The sequence below is a fragment of the Chiloscyllium punctatum genome, chromosome 5 (assembly GCF_047496795.1).
Source record: "Chiloscyllium punctatum isolate Juve2018m chromosome 5, sChiPun1.3, whole genome shotgun sequence".
NCBI lineage: Eukaryota > Metazoa > Chordata > Chondrichthyes > Orectolobiformes > Hemiscylliidae > Chiloscyllium > Chiloscyllium punctatum.
In genome coordinates, this window is record NC_092743.1 from 45933538 (window position 1) to 45951375 (window position 17838).

Sequence of the window (17838 nt, forward strand, 5' to 3'; positions counted from 1 at the left end):
TATGCCTTTTTAACAGCCCCAGCAACCTGGGTGGCAACTTTGAAGGATCTATTTACATGGACACCAAGATCTCTCTGCTCATCTATACTACCAAGAATCTTACCATTCACCCAGTACTCTGCATTCCTGTTACTCCTTCCAAAGTGAATCACCTCACATTTTTCTGCATTAAATTCCATTTGCCACCTCTCAGCCCAGCTCTCTAGCTTATCTATGTTCCTCTGTAACCTACAACATCCTTTGGCACTATCCACAACTGTACTGACCTTAGTGTCGTCCGCAAATTTACTAACCCATCCTTCTGTGCCCTCATCCAGGTAGTTTATCAAAATGACAAACAGCAGTGGACCTAAAACAGATCATTGTGGTATCCCACTAGTAACAGAACTCCAGGATAAACATTTCCCATCAACCACCACCCTTGTCTTCTTTCAGCTAGCCAATTTCTGATCCAAACTGCTAAATCACCCTCAACCCCATGCCTCCTTATTTTGTGCAGTAGCTTACCATGGGAAACTTTATCAAAGATACAACTTGTTAGCTAAAGAATTCTAACATTAGGTGTAACCACATAACTTTGTAGGAACTGATCAAAAATCAATATTATTTTATATTTCCTGTATTGAGGAATTTAAAAGGACCTGAAGTAATGGGCAATTATTCAATTAATTTGCAGTTAACACAGTACAACTCGCAAGTGTTACTTGAACATAGTGTCCATTGTGAAAAGCCTCAAGAGAGAAGATGAGAGTGTCTGGGAAACATTATGAAGGAAAGGGTGGACCATAAGTCTGTCCATCTGTTTTTATTGTTTAGTGATATGAATGGCTTAATTGGAAACACATTGAAATTGCTGAGACAAGCTTGAACTCTATAAGATGTTGTACCAGAGGTTTGTTAACAAAGGGATAACTCAGTGCTGCTGACCAATAGCAAACAAGGGGGGGGAAAGGGACATGTGGGCTCTAAATTTAAACTGTATAAGTTAAGACATTCTGAAGCTTTTTGTATGCCTTATTGTTCTGGAGAAATTAAGCTGTATTAAAAATTAAACCTGCAATAAAGGTTACCTGACACTGCCCCATGGTTCGGACTTTCGTTGGATAATATGAGATCTAACAGAGTGGTTAGAGATAGGTATTCTCCTATACATGTGGACACCAGCCCACATGCTACCCTCATCTAGTTTGCTATATGAACCATACAGAATGTATGCACAGGAAGTTATGTGGGGCCACTAATAAGAACCTCAAGGAGTGCCAATGACTGGGTGCATTTATTCCTCCAGTCATGAGGCAGGATGCAGCTGACTCCTGCAAAATGGACCATCTGTTACAAACACCTTAGAGATAAGTACTTTCTACTAGAGATAAGTAACTACTCGTCACCTGGATCCAGCCTAGTTTCCTTGAATCACAACTGTTACTGGTACTCTGTTCTATACGTTTTGGCTCCAAAATGAATGATCTTATATTTGTCTACATTGGAATCATGATTTGGAGATGCGGTATTGGACTAGGGTGTACAAAGTTAAAAATCACACAACTCTCTACTATCTTTCTCATTCTTGGACACAAAGATTAGATTAGATTAGATTAGATTACTTACTTACAGTGTGGAAACAGGCCCTTCGGCCCAACAAGTCCACACCGCCCCGCCGAAGCGCAACCCACCCATACCCCTACATTTACCCCTTACCTAACACTACGGGCAATTTAGCATGGCCAATTCACCTGACCTGCACATCTTTGGACTGTGGGAGGAAACCGGAGCACCCGGAGAAAACCCACGCAGACACGGGGAGAACGTGCAAACTCCACACAGTCAGTCACCTGAGGCGGGAATTGAACCCGGGTCTCTGGCGCTGTGAGGCAGCTGTGCTAACCACTGTGCCACCGTGCACCATGCAAGATAACTTTGTGTCATCAAGGATGGGCACCTCATGTGGACTTCAACAGCTTCCTCATTTCCCCTTCCCCCACCTCATCCTAGTTTCAAACTTCCAGCCCAGTTACTGTCTCCTTGACTTGTCCGACCTGCCTATCTTCTTTTCCATCTATCCACTCCACCCTCTCCTCCTTGACCTATCACCTTCATCTCCTCCCCCACTCACCCATTGTACTCTATGCGACTCTCTCCCCACCCCCACCCTCCTCTAGCTTATCTCTCCATGCTTCAGGCTCACTGCCTTTATTCCTGATGAAGGGCTTTTGCCCGAAACGTTGATTTCGCTGCTTGTTGGATGCTGCCTGAACTGCTGTGCTCTTCCAGCACCACTAATCCAGTATTTGATTTTCAGCATCTGCAGTCATTGTTTTTACCTCAGCACCTCACTCTACCGCAAACCCACAGATAACATCATGATGCTACACTTCTCCAGATTCCACCTGAAACATAAAACAGCCATCTGCTATGGACGAGCCCTACACAGATACAGGATCTGTTCAGATGAGGAGGAACGTGACAGGCACTTGGAAGTACTCAAGGATGCCCTCATAAGAACGGGGTACGATGCTCAACTCATCGACCTCCAGTTCCGACGTACCACAGCGAGGAACCGTAATGACCTCCTCAGGAGACAGACACGGGCTGCAACCGGCAGGGTACCCTTCTTTGTCCAGTACTTCCCAGGAGCCAAATAACTACGCCATGTTCTTCGCAGCCTGCAACACATTATCAATGAGGATGAGCACCTCGCCAATACCTTCCCCACACCTCCACTTCTCACCTTTAAACAACCACCAAACCTCAAATAGATCATTGTTTGTAACAAACTGCCCAGCTTTCAGGACAATACCATACAACCTTGTCATGGTAGATGCTGCAGGATGTGTCAGAATGTCGATTCAGACACTACCATTACACGTGGGGACACCTCCCACCATGTATGTGGCAGGTACTCATGTGACTCAGCCAACATTGTCTATCTCATACGCTGCAGGCAAAGATACCCTGAGGCATGGTACATTGGTGAGACTAAGCAGAGGCTACAGCAATGGATGAATGGACACCGCACAACAATCAATAGTCAGGAATATTCCCTCCCAGTTGGAGAACACTTCAGCGGTCTGGGACATTCAACTTCGGACCTTTGGGTGACCATCCTCCAAGGCGGATTTCGGGACAGGCAACAACGAAAAATGGCCGAGCAGAGGCTGATAACCAAGTTCGGTATCCATGGGAATGGCCTCAAATGGGACCTTGGGTTCATGTCACACTACAGGTGACCCCATTGCACTATGTACACACACAGACCTACAGACCTACACACACACAGATACTCCTACACATACACACTCACACAGACCCTCTCTCATATGCTCATACATACACTCCCACACACACCCTCTCACAGACTTATACCCCTTTACACTCATACTCACACACATACACATAATCTCTCACACATACTCATAATCCCTCTGCCCCCCACACACCCACACGCATACATACACATATACGTTTGTGGGGTGAATTTGTACTTGCAGAATTACATTTTATTTGCTCAAAAACTGCATGAATCCATGTAAGATTCTGTAAATCTGTTTTTTAGATTAGAATCTTTCTGACCATTGTGGCACAGACAGCCTCACAGAGGGAAGCTTGCACCTTCAACACATTATCTGGACCGACATGACACCAAATGTTACAAGTTCGCTTGATAATGTAACTTTTTAAAAAAAAAAGTTTTGCGATTTACGTATAAAATAATTGAAACCAACATGTTCATCCTAAAAGATGAGAGACTTAACAAATATTCCAGGTCTTTTTCACTATATAATTTCAGTTACATCACACTGTAAACTTTTGTTATAAAATCTGCGTCTTACAATCTTATTCTCCACAACCACTTGATGAAGGAGCAGTGTGCTGAAAGCTAGTGCTTCCAAATAAACCTGTTGGACTATAACCTGGTGTTGTGTGATTTTTAACATTAGAATCAATTTGCCACAAATTTGCTTAATCATTTGATTAAATTCTCTTTGTAATTTTATGTTTCCATCTACATTGCTAATGATGATGACTAACTTTGTGTCATCAACAAACTTGTATATATAGCCAGAAAAACAGAAACTCAGCAAGTCTGGAGCATTTGGAAACAGATAACATTTTGAGTCCAATATGACCCTCAGTTGGAACTGTAGGGTCTAGCAATTAATGGTTTTTATATTGTTAACAAAGGTGGAGGAGGGGCAAGTGCAGCAGATGGTAAAGTCATCCAGAGCAAAAGACAAAAGAAGAGCTTAAGGTAGCAGTGGAGTGATATAGATGAACTTTAGATATTAATAGCAGGTGTTAGCAGCAGAACATTTTTCAGCTCTGATAAGAGCAAATCTGCAAGGTTTTATTTATTTGGAAGGGATGATCTCAGCCAGGTGGAGGGTGATGGTGACTGTTCATGCTACTTTTCAAGGAAGGAGTGGAAAAGTTGGAGTCAAGATTGAAGAAATACATCCAACAGGGAAGGAATAGGATGAAACAATGAATCTTCAAGGACAGTCTTGTTGGTGGAAAGTTGAAGCAGACTGAGTGGTTTGGGGGACTCTGAGATGGGAAGCAGCTACGGAGGAGTTGAGGTCAGTGACAGTCCTAGAAATAATAGCTTTGTGTTCGGTGGTGAAGCCCATAGTTCAGGGTGAGACAGAAGGAAGTGTGTGACAGTGGCTCTTAGCCTTGGCAAGGAAGAGATTGGCATACCAGTTAACAAGAGATCAACCCTTATCATAAGTTTGATAATAAAGTTCAGAGTTAGACTGGAGAGAATGGAGGGCAGAAGGTTCAGAGGGAGACCAACTAGAGTTGATAAGGTGAGTAAAAAAATTAAGGTGGCTACTGTCACATTGACAGTCTTGATGAAACGATCAAGGCTAGGTAAGAAACTGGAAGAAATGGTCCAGGTGGAGGAAAAGTATTGGAGACCACTGGTGTGAAGAGACGACACAGAACTGGGCACAGAGGCAAAGGCAATAGAAAGAGTTCATCTTCAGGTCATATCCAAATTTAATTGACCTGTGGGTATAATGGGATAAAATGGAGTTCTTTGATGAGTTCATATAGTTCAATGTCAAAATGGATAGGACAGAGTGAACACACAAGAAGTGGAATTAGAAGGGATGGAGTCAGGTGGAAACAAGTATCCAGAAGAGTGTGGGTACCTGTGAGCTTTTCAAGCCAGCATTTCTTAACACTTTCTTAAATACATTAAGGACAAAAGGGTAACTAGGGAGAGAATAGGGCCCTTCCAAGATCAGCAAGGCGGCCTTTGTGGGGAGCCACAGAAAATGGGGGAGATACTAAATGAATATGTTGCATCAGTATTTACTGTGGAAAAGGATATGGAAGATATAGACTGTAGGGAAATAGATGGTGACATCTTGCAAAATGTCCAGATTACTGAGGAGGAGGTGCTGGATGTCTTGAAACGGTTAAAGGTGGATAAATCCCCAGGACCTGATCAGGTGTACCCGAGAACTCTGTGGGAAGCTAGAGAAGTGATTGCTGGGCCTCTTGCTGAGATATTTGTATCATCAATAGTCACAGTTGAGGTGCCGGAAGACTGGAGGTTGGCAAACGTGGTGCCACTGTTTAAAAAGGGCGGTAAAAACAAGCCAGGGAACTATAGGCCAGTGAGCCTGACCTCGGTGGTAGGCAAGTTGTTGGAGGGAATCCTGAGGGACAGGATGTACATGTATTTGGAAAGGCAAGGATTGATTCGGGGTAGAAAAAACATGGCTTTGTGCGTGGGAAATCATGTCTCACAAACTTGATTGAGTTTTTTGAGGAAGTAACAAAGAAGATTGATGAGTGCAGAGCAGTAGATGTGATCTATATGGATTTCAGTAAGGCGTTCGACAAGGTTCCCCATGGGAGACTGATGAGCAAGGTTAGATCACATGGAATACAGGGAGAACTAGCCATTTGGATACAGAACTGGCTCAAAGGTAGAAGACAGAGGGTGGTGGTGGAGGGTTGTTTTTCAGACTGGAGGCCTGTGACCGGTGGAGTGCCACAAGGATCGGTGCTGGGCCCTCTACTTTTTGTCATTTACATAAATGATTTGGATGCGAGCATAAGAGGTACAGTTAGTAAGTTTGCAGATGACACCAAAATTGAAGGTGTAGTGGACAGCGAAGAGGGTTACCTCAGATTACAACAGGATCTGGACCAGATGGGCCAATGGGCTGAGAAGTGGCAGATGGAGTTTAATTCAGATAAATGCGAGGTGCTGCATTTTGGGAAAGCAAATCTTAGCAGGATTTATACACTTAATGGTAAGGTCCTAGGGAGTGTTGCTGAACAAAGAGACCTTAGAGTGCAAGTTCATAGCTCCTTGAAAGTGGAGTCGCAGGTAGATAGGATAGTGAAGAAGGTGTTTGGTATGCTTTCCTTTATTGGTCAGAGGATTGAGTACAGGAGTTGGGAGGTCATGTTGCGGCTGTACAGGACATTGGTTAGACCACTGTTAGAATATTGAGTGCAATTCTGGTCTCCTTTCTATTGGAGAGATGTTGTGAAACTTGAAAGGGTTCAGAAAAGACTTTCAAGGATGTTGCCAAGGTTGGAGAATCTGAGCCACAGGGAGAGGCTGAACAGGCTGGGGCTGTTTTCTCTGGAGTGTCGGAGGCTGAGGGGTGACCTTATAGAGGTTTACAAAATCATGAGGGGTATGGATAGGATAAATAGACAAAGTCTTTTCCTGGAGTCGGAGAGTCCAGATCCAGAGGGCATAGGTTTAGGGTGAGGGGAAAGATATAAAAAAGACCTAAGGGGCACCATTTTCACGCAGAGAGTGGTACGTGTATGGAATGAGCTGCCAGAGGATGTGGTGGAGGATGGTACAATTGCAACATTTAAGAGGCATTTGGATGTGTAAATGAATAGAAAGGGTTTGGAGGGATATGGGCCGGGCGCTGGGAGGTGGGACTAGATTGGGTTGGGCGATCTGGTCGGCATGGACAGGTTGGACCAAAGGGTCTGTTTCCATGCCCTACATCTCTATGACTCTATGACATGAGAAGAGAAAAATTTCTTGTTAAGTCACTCAAATGTGGAGGAATAGCACCTCATTTTGCACATAGGCACAGCCTTCAGGAAGTATAACATTCACAGTTGTCCCTCTCTTTCCTCAATGTCCATGGTGTCAAACAGCCTCAAGCTGGGATTTACTTGTACTTCTTTCAATATAGTCTATTGTGTTCATTACTCAAAAGGCGGTCTTGTCTACATTGGTAAGATGAAAGGCAGACTGGGTGACAGCTTTGCTGAATATTTCCACTCTGACAGAATGGCCCAACTTTCCAGTTGCTTGCGATTTCAGTAAACCATCTTGCTCCCATATTAATATTTCTGGGCTAGGCATGCTGCCGTGTTTCAGCAAAGCCCAATGAATGCTGGAGGAACTGCACCTCATTTTCCACTTAGGCACTGTACAGTCTTAAGGATTCAATTTGACTTCTAAATCTATAATGACTAATAAAAGATCAGGAACAATACAAATATATTTGAAGTATTTTATTTAACACTGAATTTAATATATAAATGTACTGAAATATATAATTGTACGCATTTACAGTATTTCTTTAAAATGTCATTCCTTTGACATTTCATTGAATCAAACATTAGGATACTGGTTGCACATATTGTAACTTGCAGAATTGTCCTCATGTATTGCACTCCTTACGCTAATTCTTGCCACATAAAAATATTTATTCAGCATTTTACTGCTCATAGACATTAATATCTAATATTTTATATCAGAGTTATCTGGTAATATTTGATTGACAATATTTTATGTATAATATTTATTAGTTAATAATTGATAATCTAATCATGCCTATACATTTGCTAAAAAGATAGATCAAGGCAAAGCATCCCATATAGCACTCATCAGGACTAGGACACATTAAAATTGGAGCACTAATGTATACAATATGAGTTGTGGGTGGTAATTGGCTGAATCACTGTTAGCATGGATTTAAAATTATCAGTTGAGTTTGCAGTGTATTTAATTTGCATTTAATAGAAGGTAGATACCTTCACACACAGGACCCTGTTCTGTGCAGGTAAAAGGAGTTAATGCCGATATTGCATCTTTTTAATTGAGGCATTGTTACAGAAACTGACTAATCATAGTCTACTTGCCTAATCTGTGGTTAATCAGTGAACTAAACTAAGTTAACTGATCCAGCTGCATCTCCATGCCAACCAAATAGCACCTATGTGCACTGTTGCTTGTGCTGTATAAATTGATGTTCCCTTTCAAAAATTGGTTTCTCACATTCCAGTCCTGATGAGAACAAGGTCAAAGGTTTTTTTGGCTTTATGTCTCTTCTTAGCAATGTTTAAGCTTTGTACTATCAAACAATTATGCTTTAACACTATCTATGTCTTTGGCCATTTCATTTGTTTGTCTGTACTGACATTGATATTCAGATTTGACTGTAACTAGGATAAAATTCCAGTCAGAAGTGTGTGCGTGTTAGTATATAATTTTGGCTACCAAAGTTCCAAGATAATAAAAAATGCACACTGGAACATTTTAGTCAATACTTCATATTGATTATTTTAAGAGGCACACAGCTTTAATAGAGCGAACTATGTTTGTAAACTATTCATACATATAAAATTTATATTTGTGACTTTCATTTAACTTAAAAGATACATTTATGATACTTAGAAAAGAAAATGATAGTTCACAGACTAAATCTTTTAAATGTTAAATAGCAGGATAAATAAACTTTCAACAGCAGAAAAACATTGGCATGGAATTGGGCTGTCAGGGTAACCATTGGCAGATATGAGGCTTGTATTTGGATTAGAAAAATGATGAAGCAGTGTCTGATAATGTCACCCATTCCAACACTTATTCTGGGATCATCCTGTATGTGTACTACCAGAGTCAAAGAATCTTTTATGTTATGTACAGCAATGATTTTAATAAATGAGCCATTTTAAAAAAAATGTTACAATAGGAAGTGATAGAGAAGAGCCCTAAGTATACACTAAGTATACTGATCTTTACCAGCAAGCTATGGTAATGATTGGCATGGACGATTCCTGTACTGCTGTGTAATAGGTCAAAGCAGACCTCCCATAAAACAGCTACAGTAAGTGACATGCAAAAGCTTGCAGAATGTTACAGCAATAATTAGTGAGGAAGTACTCTGCACAAGTGTATTATTGTATCACTTGGAAATGGCATGGTTGAGGTGTTACAATAATGTCTGGCATGGATGAGCCGAATATATTTTGCACAATAGCAAGGGTCAGCTTGGATCATTACTATATACATCATCCATAACAAAATTGTTTGAAGTGGAGAACCCTGTATGTATGTGTCACAATGGCATCAAAGTTTTAATTTTAAAAAGCCTTTGCCTTATTGGTTGTGCTAACTAAACCAAATTATTGTTTGGTGATATTGTGAATTCTTTCAATGTCCAGCTTCACTTAACCTTTAGCATAGAATGAACATGGAACAGTTCTAATTTTGTGGTTATAAAAAATTATCTTAAGAAACATCTTCATTCTTGATTTTTGTTATAAATGCTATTAGTTTTGCATGCTTATGATCTATGTTTTCATATTGAGTATGCCATATCAGATTTTACAACAAATAAAGTTCCACATAGCGACTGCCAATGTGTTGGTGGTTCTTCTCTACCACAGCTTGCTTGGCAGCATCCAATGATGGGAATATCACAAAAGCATCGCCAGATTGTCCATACAAGTTGGACATGATCAGCACGGACTCAGGGGGAATCTGCATCAAATAAATAAATGGAACGTAATAATAGATAACTGGAGACATAACCCACATTAACATGAGCCATTCAACACAAAAACCCAGCACCAGACAGGTTTCTTTTATTCAGTTATTTGCAATTCCCATCACCTTAAGGTTCATTTTGCTATTGTCCATATTTGTTGCTAATTTAGAACACTCCAATAAACCCTACGTCTGTTTCAAAGTGCTGCTGCAATTGTGTTTCATATGGATAAGTATCTGTTACGTATACAGGGAATCACAACAATTTAATGTCAGGATGGAAAATCATAGTCAGAAGTTGTGAAAGAAAGACAAACTCAAAACAGTTTCACAGTTACATCCCAAGACTGAGCTTCAGATTTAATCTTGCTGGTAATAATAAGCCTCTGTTAATGCTTCTGATGTATTCTTTGTATGAAAGTGCCTGGTATCTTCTAATGATCTTTACTGTACAATAAACAAAATGAGGAACTCCTAATTTACAGAATCATGCATGGAATGAGATCTTGTGGGTAGGCTAAAATGCCCTATAATATCACTATTGAATATGGCTAATGATTTTTATAGTAACTGCTGTGATTGAATTACACATTTCCCATATTAGAACTCTAAAGTTTGAACAACAGGGAAATGTTCAAGTAAACATCAAATAGGTTGCAAGATCAGAATCAAGCTAATACAAAAGAAATGGGATTTTTAAAATTAAGTGAATTTTAAGTGAACATTCAGAGACAGTGTATATAAGGATTGTTCATACAGCATTTCTGTATTATATGCCAGTGCTGTGCAAGTGCCATCTTACTTTTATCTCAGGCAGCTATACTTTAAAAAATAAAGACTTATGCTTGCCATATTGCTCATCCTAGAAGTGCTGCAATAGAAACTGTGGAGTCAAAGTAAAGCATATCACTTCTCTCGAGTGACAGAAGACAGCCAAAGACCAAGCCATTCCAAACGGCCTGTGCAACTCCTTGGAACTAGTAAAGATTTTGAAGCAATTGTTTATCTTTTCAATATGTGTGTACACAGAAAAAAAACATGTATTATGGAAGCACTGGATATCCAATTCATTTCACAGTCAGTTTTGAAGTGTAGCTACTGTCTTAATATTAGGGAAATATGGAAACTAAATTCCATTAAGCAAAGTCCCACGATCAGCAATTAAATAATGTACACAAACAGCTTTGGCAAGTTTGACTGAGCAATAAATATCAGAAGACAGAGAAAATTCCTAGTTGTTGTTCTAGTAGTTTACAGAATCAAAGGATTCTGACTTATTTTCCCATTGTACCTCTAAACTGACCACACCCAATGTATTCAAGATTATTTTGCTGATCAGCTTTCAAAATAAATTCTTCACATTTTACTTTACAGTGACTAATGTTAATTTAGAAGCATCTAAAAGGTTTAAAAAGGAAACTGTATATTTTGAAACAGATACTTAAACACATGTCCTAATGTAGTGCAGCAACAAAAATATTTGAAAAACCTTAAACCCAAACAAATGAAAAAAAGCAGACAGCTGATCCACAATGCTTTACACACACGTACACCATCAGGTTTCCCAACACCACATGATTTGTGAAAGCATCCTTAATACAGGTCAAGTGACCCAGTTAGGTGGACATAGTACTTCCTTACCTACCTTCTCTTATAAGAAGTCTAGCTCATGAGCCATTTATATACAGACCCATTCTTTGGGATGTGTGAACACTGTCCTGGCTTGGTCATGCGCATGTACAAGTCCTTGGCATTCCTCAGCTGGATACTGATACAAGGTTGAACATATATAAAATATCTATTAAACTCAAACAACTTCTGTCTCATCAAATAAAAAGAAAATTAAAATGCTGCTGTGCTTTGCTGCAATAACTGCAATAATTCTCAATTCTCAGACAGTAACTTTTGAGTGAAGATATAAGAATAGGTGAAATGTCAGAATTAGGACATATTATATCTGTATGACTTCCTAACAATATTCCATAGCCCCATATTTTACTGGCAACACTGTCCAGAAGCCAGGCCTTATACAGATGTATAGTCAGGTTAAATTAGTTCAAATATTATAGAATCTTTAGAGGGTGGAAGCAGGCCATTTGGCCCATCAAATCTACACTGACCCTCTGAACAGCATCCCACCAGACTCACCCCTTTTCCCAGTCTGCATGTCCCTTGTCACCATGGGCATCTTAGCATGGCCAATCCACCTAATCTGCACATCTTCAGACTGTAGCGGGAAACTGGTGCACCCAGAGGAAACCCACACCCAGACACGGGGAGAATGTGCAAACTTCACAAACATAGTTGACCAAGGCTGGAATTGAACCCAGGTTCCTGGCACAGTGAGGCAGCAGTGCTGACCACTGGGCTGCCATGCCACCCTAACTAGCCTGATTTTTGGATTTACATCCACTATGTCTGCATGGGAATATTTATAGGGCCCCTGAACAACATTCTGAATGACATTAGTTACTTTGAGACTTCAAAGTACTCAATTATCTCAAGTTATGAATACACTCTCCAAAAATAAACACCAGTTTCTTAACCAGATTTTAAAAATTCATTGTTGAAATCTAGGTATTGTGCCAGGTAATTACTGAACTTCCTTAATCACCATGAATGGATGCTGTATCGATATTAACCACCAAACCAGTTTTAGCTACACCAAACATTTCAAAACCTTTTAAAGTTGCCATCGATGCTAGTGACATAGGAGTTACAGCTATACTCCTACAGGAACCCGAGGATGGGATTGAACCGCCAGTTGGTTACTTTTCGAAGAAGCTCAACATCCACCAGAGGAAATACTCCACGATCAAAAAAGAACTAATGTGTTTGGTATTGACCTTAGAACATTTTAATATGTATGTCATGAACAAAGTGTCAGAGACGGTTGTGTACAGGGATCACAATCCGCTTACATTCTTAGAATGCTTTATAGGCAAGAATATGAGATTATTTAGTTGGAGTCTTATGTTATAGACTTTTAAGTTAAAAATCATACACATTGCAGATTGTAAGAACATAATCCCAGATGCATTATCACGGATTTAACTGATAAAGTTTAGATGAGATGTTATATAAACATACATACACACACACACACACAGTTATATGGCAAGAAGTTAAGGTGAACTTAGATTAAAGTTATCAGAATGTTAGGGTGATATATTTAAAGAATAGAAAGAAATGAAGCCATATTTTCATTATAATGGTTCATTTTTTCTTAAGGGTAGAGGTGTTATGAAGATGTGGGTGCACTGTACCTTTAAGAGAGTTAAAAGCTAGCAGAACTACCTGACAGCACCAAGTGTTCTGATTAAGATACAATGGAACATGTAGTCCAGCAGCCAGGGATCTGGTTGCCTGGAGACAAAAACCAATTTGAATTAGGCCAATCAGTTTAAATTATAACCCCCAAAACAACCAAACTCCAATCAAGTTTAAATTTAGTACATTGACAATATCAAAAGCCAATGACACAATCCAATGCTTTAGGGATATAAGACTGGGAAAAATTGAACAGTTGAGGGAGAACTGCCAAAGCATTGTAGGCTTTGGTTGCTAGTCAGAACTCTCTGAGAGGTACCTGTCTAGAGAAGGAATTTGCACACAGAAAAACATCAATGTTCACCTGGACAGCAAATCTACAAAAAGAAGATTTGACAGCTGGCTGGTTTTGAAATTTGAATTTTTCAGTAAGTCTTGACTGGAGTGTTTCATTGGACTAGAATTATAAAAGGGCAAGTAAAAGATAGGTTCGAGGAAGGAGTTGTAAATACTTGTTAGTTAATTATTCTCTGCTTTACTTTAAGAAACAAATTTGTTAATTTTTACTTTGGCCACTCAAATTTTCGCAAATTATTGCACAGGATAGATCTTTTCTGTGTTGTTGGTTTAAAATTAGTGGGGGGTGGGTGGGATTTACCCTGTATCATAAATCATCATGAATTATTGGCAGCAGTTTGGATTGAGGTTCCATCAGAGAACATTAAGGAATCACAATACATTAGTGTGGGACTAAAGACACACACACAACAGGCAGGATGGGTAAGAACAGTAAGTTAAACACAAAGGAAACTAGAGAAAGTCAGCAGGTCTATCAGCATCTGTGGAGTGAAATAGAGTTAATGCTTTGAGTCTGGTGTGATTTCTTCATCTCACCTTTTCTTGTTCTGAAGAAGTCATACTAAGCTCAAAATATTCGTTTTAATTTTCTTCACAGATGTTACCTGACCTGTTGAGTTTCTCTAACATTGTCTGTTTGTTTTACTGTTCTAGCATCCATAGTATTTTGCTTTTATATGAACAGTAGGTTTCCTTTCTCAAGGATAGAAGTGCATCAATTTAGTTTTTAAATTGCAATTCAAAACTTTATGGTCGCTTTCACTTCTAGTTCCCCACATTTTTGTACACACTTATACTCTATTTCTTTAGTCTACACCATCAGGCAAGTGTTTCAAACAATACTTAAGTTTCTGGCAGCGGCCCCCGGATGTTGCTGTTTAAATAGTATAACAGACCTTCTTATACTGAAGCCCAACACCAGTAACAGCATTTAGTACAGCCTAGCTTAGGAAAATAGTCTAAAATAGGCCTTAGGCCTTTCTACTTGCAAATAGTCCAACAGATACTTCAGATACACAACCTGGATATCTGAAATCTGAATCTGAGGTAGGCATAAGGGAGTCTCTGCTCTTTTTGCGGTTTAAAAAGGAGAGAGTGAAGGATTCAGGAGGTAACAGAATAGTGGTGGAGACTATTAATTGAAATTGCAGCTGCTTTCCCTGAAGATCAACTAGTACTGCAATTGGAGGTGGAGTTGTAAAAGCCCAAGTGCTCAGATAAGCAACAAAAGACTAGAGTGCCAGGGTTCCAAAGAATAGGTCATTAGTAAACATTAGTAAGCAATAAGTTCTAAATCAACCTGCAGATTTTTGATTAAGGAATGGCTGTATGGGAAAAAATGATTTAAAAACCTACAACTTGCCCTTACTTAAACACACTGAAAATCACATATACATCAGTAATATCAAAAACTCTGTAAAAAATGCACATTTGTAACAAAGTATTTTCCTGTGCTTGATAGCAGTATAAATCACTTATAAATCAGGTTGGTGCTAGAAGTCTATAGGAAGGGATAATTGTCATGGTAACATGCTGTATTGACTATGCATGTACAGCTATCTGTCATTTGTCAAAAATATCACCAGCTGCCACTGAAATAGATTAGTCATTGGAAATGTACCAGATTGAATTGCATTTATTTTCATCTAGAAACTGATGGAGAGAAAATGGAAAATCATGCACCTACAGCATAGACATTTTTAGAATTTCTAGCATACAAATCAGGTCTACATAAATAAGTGGATAGGTACCTCTGTTGGTAAGATCAAAATATATGATTGAGAAATTGTGCTCAGCTGGAATGGCTGAAATTATCAATATTACACATCTAAGCAAGAAGCACTTATCAATATTTCACTTAATTTACCTCTCCTCAATATTGTCATTTCTACATAGTTACAGACCAACAGATGCTTGCCACCTCTTGGTCAACTCCACCCAGTTCACCCAGATGCATCCTCAGATGCAGACGGATCTCATGCAGTCAAATTCATTAATAGCTGAATACGGTCCTGCTCTTAACAGACATCCCCATAAATCCCAACATAGTCACTGAATAGCAGTCTGCAACTTGAAACCTTGGCAAGGTTACCCTTCTGGCCCAAGGACTTTTAAGATTTTAATGTTGTATTCAGTAACAGAAGGTGAATAAGTGAGCTTTAAAAACACTGTTCTGAAGTTAAAATGAATTTAATTTACCTCCTACAAGATGCATCACTAGGATTGTAGCTCTAGTAGTTAAGTATTCCTTCACTCATCAATTGAATTTTTAGTGTTCCACATGAACAACCATAAAAGTGGTCATCTGTTAAATTTTGGAAAAGGCACATATACGGATAATCACAAGGCAGTAATTTGTTCAATGGCATGGCAACATGCTCTGAAAAACAATGGCACTCTGAAGAAAATAACTATTTGAGGAAAAAAGCACCAGGGCACAGTGCCCTGCCTTTGATGAATTAATTAGAAAATGAGCATTTGACCTGAAACAATCAATACATCCAAGACCAATGTTTCATCTCCTCCATGTCACATGTCACCTAAGTTGTGCCTTTAACCAGTAAATGTAGGTTTCTGAGGATTAGTAATCTGTACTGTCTCCTTCAATGTAAGTTTATTATCTTTTAGTATATCATCTGGCACATACACAGTTGAGAAAAAGTTTATAGTGATAACATTCGAGATTTAGTCACAGTGTATAAACTGTAAACACTTCCATATTAGTTTTCATTAATGATCATTCTAAATCCATGCTTGCACATTTTATATTACGAAGCGCAGCTTTTATTTTCCAATTTTTAATAATTTAATTACATTCCTAACTCCTCTTTGCATTCAGGTTACCTATTCCTCATGGGCTTCCAGAACTAGTACAAGACATCAAAAGAAAATTTAGATTCCCTCACAACTGATGGTTCCAATACCATTTAGTACTCAGCTATCAGAAGATTTTGCTTGGAATATTCTTATGAGCAAAAATCATGGCAAGAGGAAGCCAGATTTCGAACTGTTCTAGCACTGCACTGCTCAAGTTCAGAGATTTCAAAGAAGCCTCATGACTCCACAATTGTGTGCATGATTGATTTGTAGGGGTGAACATTATATCACAGAGTAAACCATATCGTCAATATTACTGACACTGAGATGCACAGAAAACAGAGTGCTCATGAAGAGACCTAACTGTAAAGAATTATTGGACATGTCTGAATTATGTACCCACAAATACTTTTGAAAATAAATGGTCACTACAATAGTAGATTAATGAGAATTAAACTTTTTTGGAAAAATTATGTAAATCATGTTGTTACCTACAGAAATAAGTCAGAGGCTCCATCCAAAATAATTTTTTAGACTCTACAGTCATACCCGGATTTGCATTTTAAAGGTTTGTTTTAATCTTCTTTGTGAGTTGCTTTAGTCATTTGTTGGGGGATCAGGATTAATATCATTAGACTCAAAGTTAACATTGACATCTATTTCAAACCCACTGACTCCCACACTACCTCGACTACACCTCCTCACAAACCCCTTCCTCCCATTTCCTCCCACCTCTACTGTATCTACTCCCAGAGGAGCAATTCCACTCCAGGGCATCCCAAATGGATTCCTATTTCAGTGACCGCAATCTTTCCCTCCCACGTGATCAACAATGCTCTCTAGTGCATCTCCTCCACTTCCCACACCTCCACTCTTAAACCCCATCTCTCCAACCACAATAAGAATAGAACCCCCTAAACACACTCCCTTACCCCGGTCGCCACCTTTCACCCCACTAATCTCCAGATATAGCATATTATCCTCTGCCATTTCCGCCACCTACAGTCAGACTCCACCACCAAGGACCAAACAAGGGAGTCACGGAGGGAATGGTCTCTGCAGAACGCAATATAGTTTTCCCTTCCCACTCCTATCTGTGTTCGGCAGAAACCATTCCCTCGGCGATTCCCTTGTTAGGTCCATGCCCCCCCACACCACATCTAACCACCTTCCACTCCCTGCACCTCCCCTGCCACTGCATAAGGTGTAAAACCTGCGCCCACCTCTCCCCGCTCACCTCCGTCCAAGACCCCAAAGGATCTTTTCACACCTGGCAGAGATTTTCCTGCAAATCCACCCACCTCATCTACTGTGTCTGTTGCTCTCGATGTGGTCTCCTCTACATCAGGGAGACAGAATGCCAACTCGTGAAGTGTTTCAGGGAACATTTTTGGGACACCGGCACCAAACGACTCTGCCACCCTGTGACCTACTACTTCAACTCCCCCCCCCAACTCCCCCAAGGACATGCAAATCTTGGGGTCCTCCACTGCCACTTCAATCACATGGCAGCAGCATCAACTTCACTAGTTTCCAAATCTCCCCTCCCCCCACCTCATCCCAGATCCAACCCTCCAACTTGGCACTGCTCTCTTAACCTGTCCTACCTGTCCATCTTCCTTCCT

The 17838-nt window shown here is 39.9% G+C and overlaps 1 protein-coding gene across 4 annotated transcripts in view; it reads right to left on the minus strand.

The window, feature by feature from the left end:
• Nucleotides 1–7528: 7528 nt before the first annotated feature.
• LOC140477044 (epithelial splicing regulatory protein 1-like) overlaps nucleotides 7529–17838 on the minus strand; it is an 82145-nt gene continuing 71835 nt past the window's right edge. For 3 of the 4 annotated variants that reach the window (XM_072570215.1, XM_072570213.1, XM_072570212.1), the window contains one exon: nucleotides 7529–9763. In XM_072570215.1, coding sequence (XP_072426316.1) covers nucleotides 9608–9763 — 156 coding nt within the window. In that variant the 3' untranslated portion in view covers nucleotides 7529–9607. Of the gene's footprint in view, nucleotides 9764–11414; nucleotides 11538–17838 lie in introns of all 4 variants that reach the window. The other variant, XM_072570214.1, reaches the window with a different exon arrangement.